General features: G+C 36.8%; 2 protein-coding genes across 4 annotated transcripts; one reads left to right on the plus strand and one right to left on the minus strand.

Annotated features, from left to right (window-relative positions):
* Positions 1-117: 117 nt before the first annotated feature.
* On the plus strand, positions 118-14,977 carry reps1 (RALBP1 associated Eps domain containing 1). Of its 3 annotated transcripts, none has more exons than XM_043219890.1 (20): positions 118-840; positions 2,444-2,567; positions 3,387-3,571; positions 4,133-4,289; positions 4,829-4,890; positions 5,519-5,684; positions 5,781-5,844; positions 6,062-6,216; positions 7,229-7,350; positions 9,229-9,309; positions 9,668-9,755; positions 10,253-10,351; positions 10,443-10,515; positions 10,721-10,851; positions 10,959-11,023; positions 11,139-11,312; positions 12,057-12,146; positions 12,233-12,381; positions 12,746-12,851; positions 12,944-14,977. In XM_043219890.1, the coding sequence occupies exons 1-20, from the start codon at positions 688-690 to the stop codon at positions 13,010-13,012; spliced, it is 2,313 nt and encodes a 770-aa protein (XP_043075825.1). In that variant the 5' UTR covers positions 118-687; the 3' UTR covers positions 13,013-14,977. The 3 variants fall into 3 exon arrangements, with proteins under 3 accessions (XP_043075825.1, XP_043075824.1, XP_043075826.1); XM_043219889.1 differs by having other exon boundaries at positions 122-840; positions 4,829-4,950; XM_043219891.1 differs by lacking the exon at positions 9,229-9,309 and having other exon boundaries at positions 122-840; positions 4,829-4,950.
* Positions 14,978-15,930: 953 nt separating this feature from the next.
* clu (clusterin) lies at positions 15,931-21,528 on the minus strand. Its single transcript, XM_043219893.1, has 9 exons — positions 21,373-21,528; positions 19,168-19,298; positions 18,945-19,093; positions 17,998-18,168; positions 17,508-17,913; positions 16,901-17,041; positions 16,557-16,783; positions 16,296-16,471; positions 15,931-16,204 (listed from the first exon to the last, which is right to left on the minus strand). The coding sequence occupies exons 2-9, from the start codon at positions 19,253-19,255 to the stop codon at positions 16,192-16,194; spliced, it is 1,371 nt and encodes a 456-aa protein (XP_043075828.1). The 5' UTR covers positions 19,256-19,298; positions 21,373-21,528; the 3' UTR covers positions 15,931-16,191.
* Between the last annotated feature and the right edge of the window lie 1,177 nt (positions 21,529-22,705).

The following is a 22,705-nucleotide window of genomic DNA, read 5'->3' on the forward strand; positions in this document are numbered from 1 at the left end:
AATAATAGAATGAAATAATATGTAATAATTAATTAAATAAATAAATAAATCGCTTTCAATTCAATGTTATATGAGTCATTTTTTTTTAATTAACTACAATATTTAAGAGAATTAATAAACAAAACGAATTCTCCATGTATTAAAACACGGATTAAATTAGTTAAATTTGCGTTTACGTGTACGAAACAGCAGATTTTACAAACACGCCAGCTGACGGCACATCTGTGACGCCACACTCCATCCGGGTCCTGCGCCTGGGCCATGACGTCACGGGGTCCAGGAATGGCGGCGCTGTCTGCAGAGAGAAGCAGCCCAAAGAGCCAGAAACTTTATTCCTAACATCGCTTAGCGGCTACGCGAGCTCCACCGCCCCACCGACCGCCATATCATCCTCTTAAAGAGCCAGCGCGACGACGGAACCCAGTCTCGACGCTGTTACCGCTGAATTCCGACGTCCCAGGCTCTATTAGTTTGCTTGACTTTGCGAGGGCCAAAAGACAAGAGCAAAGACAGCGACTAACGGTACATAAAACAACAACAAGCGCCCCGAAGCAGGCTCTTTCGAGTCCGTCCATTTCATAGAAGGATCTTACTTGTGTTTTGCTAGTTTCTTGTCTTGCTCATACACCGAAAGGCACGACACTGGCCTGATAAGGTGAAGCCACCAGCTGCGGGTTTGATGCCACGATGGAGAGTTTAACACTGAGCGATGTCGAGCAGAAATATTACTCTGAACTCTTCCTCTCCTGTGATGTGGATAACGCCAAGAAAGTGGCTTCCAACGGCAAAGTTCTGGACCTCTTCCGGGCGGCCCAGCTCTCAAACGAAGTGGTCCATCAGGTACAGTACGCATGGGATTCAGATATGTGTGTATTAGTCAGCAGATCTGTGTCGTTATGCTTTTACACTTAGGTAAGTTGAACTGATGACTCGACTTGATCGTTTCAGACATGCTAATAGCTCTAATGGATCATTTGGTCGATGTCAAGGGTGTTTAGACCGATCTGATGAATGAATCTCATTGTTGCCGAGTTGCACAGATGAAGGGTGATGCATCTGGAGGCTTAAACTTTGTTTCCTGTGTTGTGCAAGTCTGTAGAATTATTAGTTGCGCCTGCTTCCTCTTAAATATCAGTCATTTTCTGTTTTTGTCACGAGATCCGTGTAGAAATGTGATTTTTCTCACTTATCGAAGTGTCAATGCAAGGAAGAGGTTTGGGGTTATGGACAACATGTGACCCTTTATTTAAGGAATGAGTCAAAAGAAACCGTTTCATTTATTAACTGTAGCTCAACAGATCATAACTTGTTGATAATATTTGATTTCATTCTATTCCGATACTGATTGTACTTTCAAGCGTCTTTTTGACAGTTGCTGGTTCTTGAGGTGTCATTGAGTGATGTTTGTTTCTTTGCTGATGATTGATTCTGATTAACACTCGTCTGTTGCTGCATTCATCGCTGTTGGAGCATAACAAGGTTTAAAAAAGAAAGTCTTCATAGTCTATATGCAGGGTTGTGGCCTTGAGTTTAGTGAAGGGGTGTGTCCATGAGTTGCTAGTGACAACTATGTCTTTTAATTGTGTTGATCTTGTCTGAGCAACCAATCCATTGATTTATAATGCTGAAGTATTGGCGGGGGTCATCAAGGGCATTTCATTTAAGTTTACATGTGTGTAATATCAAAGTTTGTTGTGTTGTTTGTTTATTAATGTAATTGTATTACATTTTTTCAGTTCATTAATGTTTTACTGGACTGATTAACAGCTCATATTATATGTCATCTGCATCTGTGTAGCACCATATTAATGAATTTACTTACACTGCTTTTAGAAAGCTTATGTTTTAAAAAAATGTATTACAGTTTCCACACAATATTGTGCAGCACAAATGTTTTCAACATTGATAATAATAGGAAAAGTTTTTTGAGCAGCAAATCAGCACATTACTATGGTTTCTGAAGGATCGCGTGACACTCAGGGCATGACTTTTAAAAATTAAGCTTTGTTGTGAAAGGAAAAACTTACTTTTTAAAATGATAAAAAAGGCTTATTTAAATGGTCACTGCTGTTTTTTCACTACAAATTTTTGATTGATTAGGTATTGAATTCATGTTTGAAACAATTTTTCATTAAATGTTCTTTTTGTTATTTCAAATCCAACTTAGTTATATATAATATATAATATAATATATATATATTTATATTTATATTTATATATATATATATATATATATATATATATATATATATAGAGAGAGAGAGAGAGAGAGAGAGAGAGAGAGAGAGAGAGAGAGAGAGAGAGAGAGAGAGAGAGAGAGAGTGTTTGTGTGCTTAAACAGATATTAACTTTCTCTCTCCTGGTCATGCTATTTTATGTTCGCCTTTGTATTCCATGTTAAGGTCAGTTTATCTGATTGATAGTTTTGTTTCCATTGTTCTAGATTACTGAACTTTGCGGGGCCACACGCCTCGGTCATTTCGGTCGGAGTCAGTTCTACATTGCACTGAAGCTCATTGCACTGGCCCAGTCTGGACTGCCCCTGCGCGTGGAGAGCCTGAACAGTGGTGGGTAGCAGCAAACCTTCCTAAACCCTTCTACAGCTGGTTCTGCATGCCTGTACCGTATACACCGCATCAAAACGGTCTTTTAATGTAAAGTTATCACATCCCTGTAATTTTGCAGACACTCATTTTACAAATGAATCCACTGTGGCAGTTGCAGCCCATTACATAACAAGAGTTAGAGGATAATCATACAGCCTGTTTGATGAAAAGGACTGAATGTGTATATTGCAAACACGAGCCGTTTTTAATGCTGATGTTAAGGTTCGTGTGCTGGAATAGTACGTTGTGCATTTAAATTGCTAATTTTCCGTTGCATTTGTTTATTTCTGCGAAATGTTTGTGCCTTTAAGCCAAATGCAAATGTACCTGTTTGTTTATTGACTATCATGGCTGTACTCTTTATAAACCCACTCCATGACAGGAAGCCCTGCGCTAAAGCACTACATGAATTTTTGGGAAGTTAGACACAAGGCCTTGTAAAAGAATGAGAAATTGACAGTGGTATAAATAAGCAGGAAATAAGACCCGTCTCGTAGCCTTGAAAATACCGCAAGAACATGAAGACAAAGTCGACAGGAAATTGCTGACAGTACCCTGGAGTTTATATTGGCTTTGGATAAACTTGATTTCTGTTGATTTCTGTTCCATTGATTTTTACAGTTAGTAATGAAATTTTTCGACCTCTGTAAGATTCAATCAGATTCATTTTCTGATTAAGTTAAGCAAATAATATCCGTTTAGTACTGCTTATTTTTTAGCACTGTTGGCAGTAGTGGTGTATTACATCCGCAGAAGTCTAATGTTGAGATGCATTTGCAGTCAGGGATCTGCCCCTCCCTCGCTTTGTGATGGGCAAGAACGAGCAGGAGACGAGACATGCAGTCATGTTCACAGACACAGAGAACCAGGGACCCTACCTCCCCAGACCTCCAGGCCGAGTGCAAGCCAAAAAAGTGTCAGCGCATGAGATGATTCAGCCTTGTGTGCCCACCGTAGATCCACAGGTACTACAGAATATAATCTCTATATGCTATTATTGAATAATACGTGCAAATATGAAATCAGTGCGTTAGGCCTTGTGAATGTTGCCAGCTGGATCTATTACGTAGTACGTATTACATATTTATTAGACAGCCAAAAAAGGGAAAATAAATGTTTAATAATATTTAACTTATAAACTTTGAACTTAAAACATTTTGGTTAAATAAATAAGTGTGTTCAGTAGTTTTATTTTTTTGTATGCAGTATTAAACTGTGAAAAGTTAGTTTAGGCAATCACTGACTGGCTCTCTCTATTTATATATTTTATATCGCATTTTTATTTTATTTTGACACAACTAAGAGGTTGTTTTTTTATGATTGTTATTAACTTTCATGAACTCTTTGCGCCAAGGCAGTTAACTCCGAGATGCTTCATAGAGTCTCTGTATTAAGTGTGCTGTTTTGCATCTGTAAAATGACTATTTATTTACTCCAGCATGTATCTCTGCTGTTCCAAGGCCATGTGTTTGGCCGGAAGTCTGTAAAGTTACTAAGTAATTAATTTAGTTTATCTCTGGTTCCAGCCGGACACCACATCTCCTGTAGTGTCACCGCACCAGTCCCCTCCCACTTCGCCCCATGCCTGGAGGAAGCACAAACGCCAAGCCAGTGGTGGAAATGTGGACAGACAGCCCTCAGTGCCAGGAGTTGTTTGGCCACCTTTTAGAGAAGCACAGCCAGGTACTCAATGTCTTATAATACAATACAATAACCCTACTAACATGATATTAGATTGTGTTATATTATATTTAGTGCTGTCAAATGATTAATCATGATTAATCGCATTTAAAATAAGTTTGTTTACGTAACATGTATGTGTATTGTGTATATTTATTTTGTGTGTGTGTGTGTGTGTGTGTGTGTGTGTGTGTGTATATATATATATATATATATATATATATAAAAAATTTTTTTAATATTTATATATTTATATTCTTATAAAGACTTTAAATATAATCACAGTATATTTTAAATATATTCATGCATGTGTCTATATATTAATAATGAATACAAGTACTTTATTTTATTTTGGGTGTGATTAATTGCGATTAATCATGTAATACCACCAATTATTATATTATGTTATGTTATTGATTTGTTTTTAAATAATAATAATCTGTTTGCTCTAAGCTTAATTATTATTACGTTTTATAATGTCTTTTTAAATGTCGTCTGTTTCTCTTTCTTTCCTCTCTCTCTTTTTCTGTGTCTTGCCTAAGGACCAGTTACTGGTGATGGGATGTGGTCCGCCCATTCACCCCCTCCTGTCCAGGAAAGTTGGGTCAGTTTTACAGACACGCCCCCCTCCAGCACACTTCCAATGCATCCCCCCTCAGCTCAGGTAATGCGGTGTGGGCCTCCATCTATGAATTTGTTATGTATACAACATGATCTGTCACCACTAGCCTGCTGTAACCAAGGCTTCTGTGGCAGAACAGATGTTTACTTTTGTGTTCACAAAAGCAGACTTTAATAATATTTGCCAAGCCCAAATGAATGCATGGTTGGAGAATTACCGGTCGTGCAAGAAATTCGAAAACAAAGTAGTAAAGCATTTTACTTATATTGCTTAAGCTGTTTAAAAAAACAGTTGAAATCTTCAGATTTAAAATGATCAAGCAGCACAAATGTTTTCAACCTTGATAAGAGTAAAAAGTGTTTCTTGAACATCAAATATTAGAAGGGTTTCTGAAGGATCATGTGATACAATAAACATCTGTGACATGAATAAATGACATTTTAAAATGTAAAAGATTAAGTTTTTTAAATTGTAATAATATTTGATGATACTGTCTTGGGAAAACACACCTTACCGAAAATCTTCCCAACTCCAAACTTTTGAACAGTAGTGTACATGATACAAGTGCGTTACAAAATTCTAACTCTTATTTCCTCCTGTTCTACTCCAGCCGGAGAGCACAACAGTACGAACTGTGCCATCTGCAATGCCCACAAATGAAATCCAAAGACAGACCAGCGGTTATGATGACCCCTGGAAAATCACAGATGAGCAAAGACAGTATTACATAAACCAGTTTAAGACCATTCAGGCTGATCTCACTGGTTTAATCCCTGGTTAGTGAGACCTTGTTTTGAGCGCTAACTGTATTTATGCCGTTTTCTTTCTTTTTTTTTACCAGCCTAAAAATGTTTCCATTCTCTATTGTTCAGGCTCTGCCGCGAAGGAGTTCTTTACAAAGTCAAAGCTGCCTATTCTAGAACTGTCTCACATTTGGTAAGTAGTTATACATAAGTTACGCCGTTTCATTTTGGATGACCTTGGTGTAGATTGTCCGAAACAGACAATCCTTAACTGCATCAGTTGATAATCGTAGCCATTCACATTCAATTTGTTAATGCCCTGTCTTATAAAAAGAAAAAAGAAAAAAGGAGGTTGTTCCAGTCATCTTTTTTTTTTTTATCTGTATTGACTGACCTGCTTTACCTTGCAGGGAGCTATCAGACTTTGATAAAGATGGTGCACTGACCCTGGATGAGTTCTGTGCTGCATTTCATCTTGTGGTCGCTAGAAAAAATGGTTATGACCTTCCTGAAAAGCTCCCAGAGAGCCTAATGCCAAAGCTTATTGACTTGGATGACTCAGCAGGTAAGCAGAAAAGCCTCACGCCAAACACAGCTTCAAATTGGGAAATATGCAGCCCAGTTATTTCAGAACGTTCTGCACACAGAGTGCTTTTTGAAACCTTTTCTGAATGTGATATGTGCTATTTCCAAAAGCTATGAAGCATATATGAAGAAATACCTTTTTAGTGTAATTTTTGTGGCCACTTGCTGTTGCTCTATTGAGACACGTGCAGAAGTTTGTGGTCTATGTATGTGTATATATATATATATATATATATATATATATATATATATATATATATATATATATATATATATATATATATATATAATTTATTTATTTTTCTAAGAAATTTGCACTTGTTCAGCCAGGGCACAATAAATTGATTGAAAATGACAGTAAAGACTTTATTACAGAAACATCTATCTCAGATAAACGCTGTTGTTTTGAGCTTGCAACATTTTCAACAACATTTTACTGTATTTTTGATCAAATAAATACAACTTTGGTGAACATAAGACATTTAAAATGATCAACCCCAACAATAACTAAACTTCAGTTATTGTGTAGATTTTCATATTCGTTTTTTATAAGGCAAATGAATGTAACAAAAAAAATGTTAAACTGTTATCACCAGAAAATCACTACTATACTAAAAATGTTTTCGCCCTAACTAGTTAATGTTCAAATTTCTTATCTCATAAGTATATATGAAGTCTAAAAATCTAAAAAAGTTTTGCAATTGGTTGTGATATTGTTATTTCTCAGCCTTTTAGTTACGTTGTAGACAGAGAATGAACTTGTTTCTAATTACAATATTCTAATAAGCTTCATAGGAAGTGAGCCTGTATCTTAGCAACAGTTTTCGCATATTAAAATGGAACATAGAATATGCCCTTGGGACCCTGAGAGTCCTTGTGAAGTTTTATGATGTTTATGACCTTTTCAGATGAAATATTACTCTGCTGATACTGTATTCATGCTGAATGATGTTCAGTTCTTTATTGTCTGTCTGTCTGTCTGTATGTTTCAGGAGTTCCAGAACCTGCTCCTGAGGTGGGCTTTTCTGCTTCCCCTGTGGAGGTCACTCCAAATAAGTCTCCTTCCATGCCTTCCCTAAACCAGAACTGGCCTGAGCTCAATCAAAGCAATGAGGTTTGGACTTTGGTTTCTTAATGTACCCCTTCTCTTTTGTAGTTCTGTCTGCCTTTCTTTATGGGAAAATAAAACTAATACACTTCCAGCAAGGAGAAAGTGGTGCCAGCAAAGCACACTTTCATCTCCAGACATGTAACACTCTCATGAGAATTGCTGTGACAGCTACTTCTTCACTGTTTTGTTAGGAATGTGGCAGCCGTGTAGTCAAAACTTCTGATCCTTTCTTAAAAATTATTAGAATAACTTCCTGGAATACTTTTAAAATGCCCCTATTATTTTTTTTTTTTTTTTTTTTTTTGAAAAATTCATTTCTTGCAGTGTATAACACAGCTCTAAGTGAATGAGAACATCCTGCAAAGTTTTAAATGTAAAAGTGCACCGTGTATAAAAGTATTGTCTCGTTTTTCACAAGCCTTTTCATGTTGACATCAAAATGAAACATTAGCATATTGTCTGCCCACTTGTTGGTCTTTTCACTTTGCTCTGAATGGAAATAGAATTCCTTTCTTTGCCGCTAGGTTCTGCTTTCGAAGCATTAAGTATACAAACACTGCTTTAAATGAAATCGACCAATCGTCAGAGGGTTTTGGAAAAATAAATCATTGAACAAAGTGTTTGGGAGTCGTTAAGATAATAGGGAAAAATAAATACATATTATTATAGGAAAATGAAAGTGTTTTCTTTTTACTTTGCATGCATGGCAATTTCATGATTGGGACTAAACCAAAATATAAACCTATAACCCATAATAGGGGCATTTAATAATGGAATACTGCATAATATGACACATTTCCAAGTGAAAATAGATATTTAATTGGAACCAGTGCCAGGATTTGATTGGATCTTGTGTGTTTTATATCAGCACAGCGAGTTATATTGGTTGACATAATTTTTCATGGTTAGGTCAGCTTGACCCCAGAAAAAGTTTGACACTTCATAAAATAAAATAAGATGAAAAGTAACTTCTATGATATCCCATTTCTGCCACAAATCATACTTGGTAAATAATTATGACCGTAGATATGTCAGAATTATGACATAGTATCTCATCATTTTGATAAGTCAGAATTATGAGTTGACAAGTCATAATTATGATTCAACACAGTTCTGTCATCATTATGATTCTTTGTCATGGTTTCAAAATTGTATGTAAAAATCATAATTTATTAAAGCATCATTTATTTTTCCCCTTGTTATATAGTGCAATTATTAAATATTGCAAAATAGGACTAGGTACTTAGTAACTTTAAGTGATATATTTATTGTTTAATTTCTATATATTCCAAAAATGCTCTGAGACAGCAATACTGGCTCAACCAATGGCAGTGGAGTTTAGACTGGGAATCTCTGTTTGATTGACCAGTGACAGAGGGAAATGAGAAAAAAACCTGTTCAAATACTCATTCTTTTTGTACTTTTAACTGAATACAGATTTACACGCTTCATCTTTAAACATGACTGTGTTTCCCTAAATCATTATAACCTCAAGTTGACCGTAAAACCGTTGTCACCAACTGAGTAACAATCAACTTAGGCTTACTGTGATTTAGGGGAACACAGTCCAGGTCAGCACGTTTTGATCTACAATATCTAATTATTGGGGTTTCTCATTTGATGGCTACTAAGCTGATCCTCGTAATAGGGGAATAAAATGTGACATTCTACCTCTCAGCCTGTAAGGTCATTAGAAAGACAATTGGTCCTCTGTGGACACCAGAGAATGTGCACCAGTACGATGCAGGACAAATCACGGGTTTCTCCCAACAGTCAGAGGGAGGAAAGGGCACCCTGTTGTTGTATTATGGCCTCTTGTTTGCTTGTGTGAGGAGTGGAATGGCTCCACCTTGTTGACATGTCTCTGCTCTGTCTCTCCAGCAGTGGGAGACTTTTAGCGAACGCTCCTCAAGCTCACAAACTCTGACCCAATTTGATTCTAACATTGCACCAGCTGACCCTGTAAGTCAATCACTCAATGCTCTTTCATGATTAATGATATTCATTAACCCAGTACTCTGTAAATTCTCTCTGAGAACGCATGTCCTCAGGATAAATTCACAGCCACAGTGCCATCATCAAATGATTCATTTTTGTTTTTCTTTTGCTTGCTGAGCTTACCGGTAATTCTTTCATGCTCTTTCTCTCATACTGTATCATGTAATCCAAGTGATGACTCTGCTGGCTGTCCATTGAGGGTGTTGTGATGCTATGTTTTAGTTGTTCAGTGTCAGGTTCTTAACTATACCTTGTTCTTCTTCTTGACTGAGATAGTTGTAGTTGTGAGACAGCATCGGTTGATGTGCTTCTTTTATTGCAGGATACAGCAATAGTCCACCCTGTGCCCATTCGTATGACACCCAGCAAGATCCACATGCAAGAGATGGAGCTCAAGAGAACTGGAAGTGGTGCGTCTGTTGATATACATTAACAATGCAAATTTACGTACTGCTGTTATTTTTGGTGTACACTCCATCTTACTCACTATTGCTCATACTTGAGGTATGACTTGAGGGTCAAAGAAAATGTAAAAACTAGTTATAATTTTCAGTCTAGAAATATTTCATAAGAATCTTTCTTTTACAATCCATCATTAACATACGCTGTCATTTTAAAAATCTGTGCTTTTGTGTTATTTTAAAAAATGTTTTTGAAAGAATTGCCTTTTGTGCTAATCTAGGTTTAATTTAATCTAAAATCCAGTTAAATTGTAGTATAAAATTTTGAAGTAATTTATTTCTGGGATGGCAAAGCTGGAACTATTCCATAATTTTTTTCAGGATTAATTTCTTTGATTAATTTCTTTCTTTCAAAAAAACCTGACACTTTTACTGCGGTTTAGTGACTAGATGAGCGTAATCGTTTGATTTTAAACAAATTGCATTATTTGCTCTTGGTTTTATAGATCACACACATCCAACAAGTCCGTTAATGGCGAAACCACCAGAACTTTCTGATGAGACCAAGTTAGCAGCAACTATTAAGTTTCCTGGTACCACTGTTGGTAAGTATATCTGGGCTATTTAAGCATTTCATTGACTGACAGGAAATCTTCTCCCATAATTCATTCAGAGCCATTATACTTCCTTCCACAGGAGATGGCTATAGCAGCTCAGATTCATTTACATCTGATCAAGAGCCCATTTCCAGTGCTGTGAACAGACAAAGGTACTTAACGTCTTGCAGAATACAGACTTTGATCTTTGTTCTTTGTGTTTGTGTCGTTATAGCTAGAAGTTAAAGCTTAGATTAATGTGTATTAGATTTGGAAATTATTTAGTTGTTTTGTAGGCAGTTTTTGGTCATATCATACCTGGTTAGAAAATGGTGTGGCATTTCCAGTCAAAAAGTGTTACGGCTCGTGCTATTACAGGTCTCACTCTGGCACTTCTCCGGAAGGACTGAAGGTTGTGGCTCCGCCCCCACCTCCACCCCGCCCCCACGCCTCTCACTCACGGTCCTCCTCTCTAGACATGAACAGAAACTTTGCCGCTGTCCCTGCAGGTATGCATGCACACAAACAGATATCAGGTAACTCGTAGCTTCTTGTTTCGTTGGGGTGCGGTTGGAAAAAAAGCTGAAGTTCTCTTTTGTATTTACTTCTCCATCAGGTCCGCAGCAGCCGGGTGTAGTTGCCTTTCCCCCAGCAGTGCCTCCCAGACCACTGCCCACACAGGTATAGCCCAGCAATTTGTAAAAAGTGCTTGCAAACAAAAAAGACGGCTGTTTATAGAAACTATACTATACTTTTTGTGGAAGAGCAATTCAATATGTAATGTACAAATTCCCAGACATCAGTGCCACATGGTCACCGTTCGGCAGAGGGAGATGGTCTTCCAGCACATGCCAGCACGTCACCCCAGCAGATGCCAGAACAGCCCAACTTTGCTGACTTCAGCCAGTTCCAGGCTTTTGCTGTAGACCAGCCGGCAGACGATGGAGAGAAACCATCTGACAGTGGACAGGTACAAATTGAGATGATGATAATGACAGATTATGAAGGAAAAACTTTTTTGTGATGTAAAAAAATATGCACAGGTACATTTTCTAGAAACTTCAGCACGCATTAAACAAGTAAATTTGACATTTCTAATAAATGTATATAGGTGTATGTGACCCTGGGCCACAAAACCATTCATAAGTGTAAATATTTAGAAATTGAGGTTTGTACATAATTTGAAAGCTGAGTAAATAAGCCTTCCATCGATGTGTGCTTTGTTAATATTTGTCTGACATACAACCATTTGAATATCTGGAATCTGAAATATTGAGAACATTACCTTTGTAGTTGTACAAATTAAGTTCTTAGCAATGCATATTACTAATCAAAAAAATATGTTTTAAATATGTTGTGATATCTTTATGGAACACAATTTTTACTTAATATCCTAATGATTTGGCATAAAAGTTTTAACCCATACAAAGTATTTGTAGTCCAGGGTCACACATATTTTATAAAAAAATCATCCTCAAGACTTTTAGAGGTCTTTGGAGATCATTGTAATATGCTTATTTAAACATTTCTTATCGCTTATAGGAAAAAAAAACATTGGGCGGCTTAATATTTTGGTGGAAACTGTAATAAATTCTAAAAATAGAATATAAAATATCTTTACTGTCAGTTTTTCTTGATAAATGTTCTTTCTTTCACTGACTCTAGAATACTGAACTTTTGTTTATGTATAATGCATATGTGTGTATATATACAGGCAGAAAGATGTGCAGAAACCACTGGGACGATGAGAACAGCAAAGAACGACGTTCAGGCAGAGGAACGAAATGCAACCACTGTCAACTCTGTAAGGAATTCTCTGCCAACCAGTCTTCATATTGTATACTATTTAATCGCTCATTGTTTTTTTTTGTTGTTGTTTTTTTTCTAAAGGCCAAAGTATCCACTCCATTGGCCCCACCCCCTAAACCCGTTCGTCGAAGACTGAAATCAGAAGATGAGCTCAGACCAGATGTGGAGGACCTTCCGCAAAAGTCTAACGTCATAGCCACTGTTCTAGCAACCCAGCCCTCAATTCCACGGTAAAGATCGACAAGAGAGATTTTATTGTATTCTTTTAAATTTAATACAAAAACATTTAATTATTATTTAAAATTGTTTAATTTATTTTATTTTTCAATAGGTTGTGGCATGACTTTCTCAATTAAGCAATAAAAACATCAATGCAATTTTCTGGATACAATTATGAATTTTTATTATTTTTAAAAATATAAACATGAATGCTTATTTATATAAAAAATATAAATGAAATGCAATACATGTATGCAATATAATATTTTTCCCCCCTATATAGGCACTGGAGTTTTTGTTGAGCCCAGCAATGTTCTCAATGTTTGCTTGTACCTTTTAAAGTACACTTCCTCTTCCTCTTCTTTTTAAAAACAGGTCTATCGGTAAAGATAAGAAGGCCATCCAGGCTTCCATTAGAAGAAACAAAGAAACGAATACTGTTTTAGCCAGACTCAACAGTGAATTACAGCAGCAGTTGAAGGTATTGTGAGATGCCATTGAATTTATTCATTTTTCATTAGACAAGCTGTTTAAATGTCTGACAATTTGTCTTTTTTCCAAATGTTGTCTCAGGACCTGCTCGAAGAAAGAATATCGCTTGAAGTGCAACTGGAACAGCTTAGACCTTTTTCGCATTTGTAAACCGTGTGTGTGTGTTCGCTTCAGATTGAATGTTTGTGTGTATGAAAGAGTGATTACCCCAGTTTTTTTTGTTTTTGTTTTGGGTTTTTTTGAGTGGTCTGTTGGATCCTCTGGCAGGATGTCCATTTCACCCGTCTCCACTCCTCTGCCGACCGCGTGAGAAGAGACACAGTCGCTGCTTCCTCCAGACTGTTCTGTCTCGCACAGTCGTTCAGAGGGATGGGGTGCAGGAACTTTATCCGTTATGGCACTTTGATGAAACAGAAAGTCTGAGTGGTTGTATGTATAATACCCCAGACATTGCAGGTTCTGTTTAGCGTCTGAGGCAAGAGCCTGACGTCATGGCCGGCAGGAGGCTGTAATTCTGGTAAACATGAAGGAGCCTCTTCCCCTCCTGTTCTCCAGAGTCCTGAGGCAGCTTGTCATGTTCTTCCATGTTAAGAGGCACCCGTGTGTGCTCAGACAATCATGTTAGGCCATGCACTGGTCGTACAGAGGGGAGAACAGATTATTGGGAGATCATGCTATTTCTGATCATACTAAACCATTCTGAAGAATAATAATAATAAGGGTGGCTGATCTTTTTTAAAAAATAAGGACAGTAAACAAGGATTTCAAGCTCCAGTGATGCAAAAGATGCTCCAAAAAAGTGTGCTATATTGAAATGATTTCATGGTCATATGATTAGCGATTGCAAGGAACAGACAGATTTTTTTTTTTATGCTGTTACCGAATCATTGAGTCTTACTTAAGCACTGAATCAGTCAAATTTGTGAATGATTCATTTTTTTATGTTTAATTTGAATCGTTTAAAAGTTTCAAACGAATCAAATTAATCTTATGTTTACAACTCAAGACAGTCACTTCTCTTACAGAAACATGGCATTACTAATAAATAAAAAAAAAATTCAGTCTGTTCCTCGCGCAAAAGCTATTACGTGGATTTAATAGTTTGAAATATAATGCAAATGTTGTGTGGGATACTGTTAGTAAGCCCTCTCACCATATCAAAAAGAGCGACAAGGATATTCTTTCAAAAAATTCGCTTTTTGTTTCACATAAAAGTAAAAAAAACTTTCGCGTTTTGGGCAAATGTCAGGATTGTTATTTTTAGATGAACTGCCCCTTTAATATTTCTTCCTCGCCATACCAGTGGGCGGCACATCTGTGCGTGTTTGTTTCATGCGCGTGAGAGTTTGAGGACAACAGTTAAAAATGTATGGCCTCCAAAAAACCTCTTTCTTTTCTTCTCTTAACACACTCTGTTGTGTTATTACAAAACGACCTGTTTAACCTTGTACAGTCTTTCACCCCGGGATGGCAGGCGTCCCTCTTTCAGTCTCAAATGTTGTACTTCATACGGTACACGATCTGATTCAGTCCCGCATCATAAAATCACGTGACATCATCATCAGTTTGTAAACCTCTGGCTTTCATTTGTCATTTCTCCTCACTATTTTCGCATGTCGTTCTCGGTCTCATTTTGTATAAAAGGCTCTTAACAACGAACCACTCGATTTGTATCTGTAACGTCTGAACTAATGTGACGTTTGTGTTGTTACATAGACTTGCACCGTGTCTTTCATTTGTCGGTTTGTTTTGACCGTATTTTTTTTTTTTTTTTCTTCTTTTACTCATCCTTAAAGCCTTACTTCCTGGTGTGCAGGTTTTCACAGTAATGTACCCCCCCAACCCCCACCCCTAATGTTAAATCAAGGTGAGCCTTTTCTCCCTGCTGTTCAGGCTGATTTACTGTATCAGGGGTATGTTGTATATTGTATGATACACACCTTTTGATCTCATATGTAAATTTGCATTAATTGCTGACTAACAGCAAATATTCTATTTAATTGCTTATATAATGGCTGTGGGATCATAAATGTTTAACTGCATGGATGTGTCTCTGCAGAATGAACTAGCAGCTGTGTGATTTTTACACAAAATAAAAATGGCACAATATTTTAATAATTTCCTTTTTTGTCAAGCGCTCCGACTGTTCTTCAGTAGTGCTTTAGAGTCAAATCATAAGCAGCTGTTTTTAAGATTGAGCTCAAAAATGGTGGTTTAAGGTTCGAGAAAAAACAAATGACTGCTGTCTTTATGATCGACTCAAACGATCATTGGTTTTGTTCAAAAACTAATTTGCGTGTTGCTTGGAAACCTGAAGACTGATTCTGTTTTGACTTTGAGTGGAACTATTTTCATTGGTGGAGGAAAAAATTGCAATATTGTTTGGGCAATTATCGTGTCAAAATTATAACACAATCACAGTCATGCTGAATTATGCAGACTAATGAGAAAAAAATTCTGATCTTCTAATTTAATTAGAAATTAGAGCTGAAACAATAGAACTTAGTTAGGTTCTACATTTTTAATGCAGATAAAAATGAGGCTGTGTAAACACCATTAAGCGAAGTGCTTCTGTCTCTCAAGCCTTTTTTTCATACGCCAAAAATTTATATTTCAGTCTACCCTGACGGATTTAAAACCACAATTAAAAAATCTTTTATAATAAATATTTTAGTATAAAGAATAGAAGTCATATATATTAATATTTTATAATTATATATTCAAATTAGTTATTATATTAACACTAATTTATATTACATCAAGATAAGAATAATTCATGCAGAAGCTATTAATCCAAGGGGAAAATAAAATGTTCGATGATCGCAAAGCTTATTAACATGCGTAATTGCATCATTTATTTTTCAGTGCAATTAATAAGGTTATGAATTACTGAGAAGAGGTACGTCTTAAAGGTTTCTGCTGTTTGGATGGAGATTAGACTGGAGGAAATAGAGTAAAGGTTGCCGAAGGATCAAATAGATTTAAAAATCTGCAGTGTGAAATTTTGCTGGACATTTTACGCCACGTTTTTTTTTTTTTTTTTTTTGCTCAATAAGGCACGAGGAAAATGGAATTGTGTGTTTTATTGTTATCTGACAATGTACAGTTGATTATAAGTTCATAAGCACTTAATTCTATACAATCTCTGTAGGGCCTCTCAGTGTGAAGCGGGATTGAAACAGCAGGAATAATGCTAGACAAAAGACATCCAGCTACATGAATACAGCATCTCTCAGTATTATTCTAATTCAAAAGGATCTTCTCGAGTGCCTTTCAGATTTCTCAGAGAATATATTTTCTTCATCAGAAGCGCCTGCCCTCCAAAGTGTTTAGTTTGTGACCCTGGAGAGGAAAACACGAATATATTTGATGCATTTTTAATCATGTTAATACGATTTTTAGCTAATTAACATGGATTGGTGTTAAGACTCACACAGTGTTCTGTTTGTAACGATCCAAAGCCTCCTGTGCCACCACCTCAGAGAATTTCGGGTCGCTCCAGGGAATGTCTCCTGGCACCGTGAAGCTCATATCTGGCCCGTCAAACAGTTTGACTGACACTTTAGTGTCTCCCGGGTTCTCTGCTTTGTCTGAGCCCTTTGACATCACCTGCACATAAAATGTTCGGCAGTTGAGCGATCTGCACAGTAGAAGGGAGTTAACGGTTGTGCCAAATCACATAATTAGCACCTACTGCCTGTATTTTAAAGAAGCCGTCTTCATTTTTGGTGTGATTAGCTAGAGAAGACACCCAGCCGGATTGCCTGTTGAACAGGTCCAGCACACTTGAGGTGTTGGACATCTCCTCTTCGAATCGTTTTAGTATGTTGTTGTACTCCTGGGTTAAACTCTCAGCCCTGGCAAGAGCCCTTTCCAGCTCCTCCTTCAGGGGGCCTTCCAGCGGCCTCTTTCCAGAACAGTCTGAAGAAGAAAACAAAGCTATAATTTTAATATGGAATTCTCATCAAAACTCCCAAATTGGGACCAAATTTTTTAAACTTCTATAACACAAAATTGTGTATTTAATATCGCACTTACCAATATGCTGGATCTCTTTACATTTTTCACACTCATCCTTCAGTTTGATGCAGCCAGCAGAATTGCGACGAATCTCCCTGCAGGTCATCTTATCATTTCCAAATGGTTTAGTTATAATAACATCTTCGTTTACTCTGCCATCTATGAATACAGGTTTACAGATTATATATATATGTGCACTATGTATTTATTTATTATATATTTTGAAAATATGTATATGCATTTATATGTATATATAAATTATATCATCTGTAAATATATTTAATATAAACGTAACATCTTTTTAAAATATATATATATGTGTGTGTGAGTGTGTGTATGTGTATATATATATGTATTTTTTTAATGTATATTAAGTATGTAAAAGCTATTATTTTGCATATGTGTATACACATACATTATATATACACATACACAAGTACTAATGACAGAATTTTGACTTTTGAGGCAATTTCAATTTAATTTTCAGTTGACACAGATATGCCTGTGAGTAAATGGTGATGCCATTTTTGGTTGCACTGTCCCTTTAAGTGTGACGAATATTGCTTACAGCACTTTTGACATTGTACTTGTTGTAATATCCAGGCTTGTAGACCCTGACATTTACCTTCCAAAGGAAAATCCATATCACTTCCCATGTAGGGCCCGAAGGAGTCGAACATGTTTCTTGCCATTTCCATCATGGGCTGGAACATGTTGTGGAAGCTGTGTAACTCTGGGCTGTGGAGAGGGGACCTGTAGACACGAGCGGCCCGGCTGGACTGACTACCAAAACTGCTGGGCATCCGGAAGGGGCTGGGGAAGAAGCTGGGCTGGTGGAAGGAACGCATGTGGTCAAACACTTTCATGCTGTCCATGAAGATGTTGTCCACTCCATCTGCAACCTCTGTATACCGCTCCTCCAGGTCCTGGAAGCGTCTGGTCTGCTGCTGGTCCTCGTCCATCAGGGTCTCAATGTTCTGCCCCTTGATCCAAATGGAGATGGGAGAGGTCCTGTTCAAAATGTCCTCCAGCTAGAAACAGACAAAGAGAGGGATGGTTGGAAGCACCAGAGTGAAGTCAGGATAATTGCAGGGATGTTTGTGCAGACGTGTCACCTGTCGTCCCACCAGGCCGGCTCCGCTGCTGCAGGTGCGTGAGTAGTATTTAACACAAGTTTTCCTCAAGCAGGGCTTGCACTGTTCCCACAGAGCCTGCATGGTTTCATTACACACACTCTGTTGCTCACTCAGCTTCTCCTCCATCTCCTGAGCCTCCTTCAGAGCATTCTATTTGATGGAATAGCACAAGCATAAAAAAAACTGTTATATAGAAAATATTTAGTCACTCCAAACTTAAAAATGTATGAAGGTCATTTTTATTAGGTCACAGGTACACTTTACAATAATGTTGAATTTGTTAACATTATAGTTAATGCAATGCGTGTCATGAAGGAACAACAAACACTTTTTCTTAACATTTGTTGATCTAGGCTAATGTTTATATAAATATGTATTACATAATTTATATATATATATATATATATATATATATATATATATATTTAATAAAAGTATGTCATGTTTATATATATAAATATTTTCAACATATACACTGTATGTATGTGGATTTATATATACATAATAAAAATTGTACACATGTGTTTATATATATATATATATATATATATATATATATATATATATATATATATATATATAAATATATAATGTATGTATATATAAATATATATATAAATATATAATGTATGTATATATAAATATATATATATAATGTATGTATGTGTATATATATATATTATTCTGAATACATAATAAATTGCTTTATTATTCTTTATGCAACTTTAAATGCCATTTTTGGTATATGTAGGCTATGTAAATAATTACATAATTTTTTAATGTAGAATAATTTTTCTCATTATTTGCTATAATTTAATATTCATTTCTAAATGTACTATTGCTCATTGTTAATTCATAATAATTACTTCATGTTGAACTACTGTGCAAGTTATACAACTGCTGATTTGATATAGATAAAGATATACCTCTTTTTGTTGCTTTGTTTTCTCCAGTTCGTCCTTAAACTTCTTGTGATCCTCTTCTGTTCGCTCCATCACGGTCTTCATCTCCTTCACCCCAGTGATGGCATTTTCAATCTGTTTGTCCAGGTACTTTTCACCAAGCAGTGAGATCTCTGGCAAAAAAGTAAAAACTGTTACATTATGGTCCCTAACTGAGCACAACAGATCTGCACAGAAAAAAACTTACGATTGAGTTCGTCTTTAGTTGGTGGTAGCAGACACTCCACAGAGAGGTAGAGAAGAGAAAGTCCCAGCAGAGACCATGAGACCTTCATCTTTGGTGGCTGCTAGTGTCCTGGTTTTAGAAGCAGTTTAGCGCTATGAATATAAATGAGGAAACAGTGGGTCATTTAATAGTAAAACTTTTTTAATAAAGCTGCGGTGAAAGTGACTCAGCAAGTTTATGAACATGAACAAATGCGGTTTTAATAATGCGGTTTGTGTGAGACGGGCTCAGACAGGCTGTGTGGGCAATGAATCCGTTGAATCAGCCTGTCTATTTATAACGTAGGTGATACAAATAGTGGCATTTATCTTTCTGCGACCTTGATGTTTCTGAACAGTGGGCCTAACAGATTTATTGTGCTATGTAATCCAAAGTTCACTGAAAAATTTAAATTCTCATTATTATGTATATATCATTATTTTCTTAGTCTTGTGTGATTTCAAATCTGAACGCTTTTATCTACTTGGAACACAAAAGAATGTATTTTTAAAGGAACACTCCACTTTTTTTTTTTTTTGGAAATGGGCTCATTCTCCAACTCCCCAAGAGTTAATAAGCTGACTTTTACCAATTTTGAATCCATTCAGCCGAGTGAAGTTTTAACTGAGAAAAATATTCAAACTCTTTGGTCATTTTTGAACGTGATGCTCCTGGTCTATGCTAATCTATGCTAAAAGTGCAATTGCCAGACCTGAATGGATTCCAAAATGGTAAGACTCAACTTATTGACTTTGGGGGAGTTGGAGAATGAGCCTAATTCCAAAAAAAAAGTGTTACTTTAAAAATTAAAAGAAGGAAAAAAGAAAGAAATCCTCCATACAACTGAAAAATAGTGTTGTTTTGGCTAAAAAAAAATTTTTATGTTGTGCAGAAGAAAGAAAGTCATGCAAGTTTGGAACGGTAAATGAGGATGAGTAATGATGACTCATGTTTGGGTCGACTATTCCTTTAACCAGTATCGAACAAAAAGGCTTTGAAGAACAAAATCATTGGAGCTGTAGCAAACTTGCAGACATTTCTATGTTCCCTTCACCAACTCCATTGGATTTGCAAGCAAATCCCCTCCACCAAAGCTTGCTCTGCTAAATTTAATCCCAGTTTTCTGAGTTTGCAAAAATGTCTGTGATTCCAAGTAGATTACCCGTTTTTAATAATGCAGCACTCTAAATCATGTTTGATATTCAAAGACGAACCACTGGTCCTCAGCAGCTGCTCTTGAGTACGTAATTCACACCAGGGTCTGAGTAAACATCATAAAAGCTTCGAGTCAGTCATGGGGACAGGATTCCTCTTTTTAGCCCCTGTACGTGTACATAGAAACCCTAACTAAAGCCAGGAGCCTAGTTACATAAGAACCATGCACAAATGTTGGAAGAGCCAATGAACAGACAGAAATACAGAGTCACATGGAAAGTTTTTTGTGATGTAAAATATGCTGTGCAGCTTGCAGTGTTTTGCTTTCTCCATAATCGAACCTTGAAATTCCTTTAAAAAAAAAAGTTGCTTGTTGCAAGCGTTCCGTTTTATCTTCTTCTTGCTTTCGTTTGAATGAATCTTGCCCTTCTGCCTAATCTCGTGATATTTGTTTTGGAATGGAGTCGCACATGATCTCTGTGGTGTTTGTAAGTATCGCACAGATGGCTTGCTCTGAGTGAGGGGATTTGCTTTGTTTAATGATATCTTGCTAGGGCACAGTATGCATCCTGAATGCAGTTGACCTGGCTTAGTTCCCCTCATCGGCTTGGGGCTGCGACACAAATTCCTCTCTGCAATGAAAAAATCAATGCAAATTCGCCTAGGGAAGGCACAGGCAAACTCAACATAACAAACAGCCCAGTTTGACTTTTTGGATGACATTAACCACATGAGGATGGACTGTAATTCAGAAACAGCATAAATGACATGTTATTTTGTCTCGTGCCAAGTATAAACAGAATCTTATTTGCGTCATGCAGTGGTGGGTTATTGCTCAGTAGTTGGGCAAAATACTTAAATGCAGCATTAATTACAATGCAGTTTTATAATACGTCAAATAGGCATTACATCACTATAACCGGAATATAAATAGCATCTTACATAAATGTATGCATTATGCACAGTTATGTAATAATAATGTCTATAAAACCACATTTATATAAACGAGATTGTCAACGACCTTGTACTCACCCTGCTTGGATTCTTTTTCTTCCCAGCAGACGGACTGAGCCTCCTCTGATTTGTTTTTATACTGGGAGGCTGGGTGATGTTGACGACGTGATTCACAGGATGAGAATGGCCGTGGCTTTGGACTTTTCCAGAAACTGTTATTGTCAACGGCAGAAGCCCTGTCTGACCAGAAGTGGGCAATATTGCACCGTCTTACTCTTTCATTGTGCTTGTAGAGGCGCAGCCTGAACGTGGGCTTTACGGGAAAAAAATATGCCCTCTAGAATTTACCAGCAAAGACTGCATTTGGATAATTCATTACTGTGGGACAGTTCCAACATTTAGCAGTGGTGAATCACCTTAATGTGACCTGCATAACATCTGCTGATGTTAGAATAATTCAGTGAATCACGTAGAACTAGATCATAACAGCGCTGTATGAAGTAAACAAGTGTGCAGGTTATACAAGCTCAAGTTTAACAACTGAAAATACTTAACCTAATTTGGTGTTCCCGGTTTAAAATGACTGGACATACCTTTTAATTTTTTCTCCAAATCTTGTATTCACTCTTTTTTTTTGTTTCTTTCAGTTAGAACAGTTTTTTTCTGTTTTGTAACTGAGGTCAGTTTCTGAAAAGGTACTTAATATCGATAATTTTGCTAGTGTTCAATCCGAGGTGCATACGCTCAAATCAATGAGGCCATGATCAAACGTTTGCAAAAGCTATACCTGTGTCAACTGATAAAAATATTGAACCCAAATTTGGTAATAAGGCTGGTGATTTTTGAAATGGGAACGCCGCAAGTGTTACAGTAAGGGAAAGTGTTCTTGGGGAAGGGAGTTATTATAACCGTGTTTGAGCTAGTCTTTAAGTTTTAGCAAATAACATCTTCAGGAAAAAGAAAATCCTGCCCAGGAAGAAAATTAAGGGTTAATAACCACACTCGTCTAGACCTGTTCTATGACCCATTTGACCCCATATAGTCGCCCAGGTGACTCCAGTTATGTGCCATTTAGTTTGCTGGTTATATAACACTTCTCATTAAAACTGGACAGAAAGGGCAAACATGTCAGTGAAAAGTGCAAGACCTTCGTGAAACACTACTGAGACTTACAATGTTCGCAGTTATAAAAGCGATGTATTGAATAGACACATCATTACTTATTTCATTACACGTTAAGGCACCAAATCGCTCCAGTAGTGGATGGAAACTGCTTTTTAATAACGCTGTTGCGTTTAGTAGAGTTGTTTTCGTTTTTTGGGGAAATTGCACAGTGTATCAGCATGTGTAAAACCAGGACATGTAGGCAAACAAATAACATGTCCAGACAAACAGCTGCACTGTGGAGCCA

The sequence above is a fragment of the Puntigrus tetrazona genome, chromosome 20 (genome assembly GCF_018831695.1).
Source record: "Puntigrus tetrazona isolate hp1 chromosome 20, ASM1883169v1, whole genome shotgun sequence".
NCBI lineage: Eukaryota > Metazoa > Chordata > Actinopteri > Cypriniformes > Cyprinidae > Puntigrus > Puntigrus tetrazona.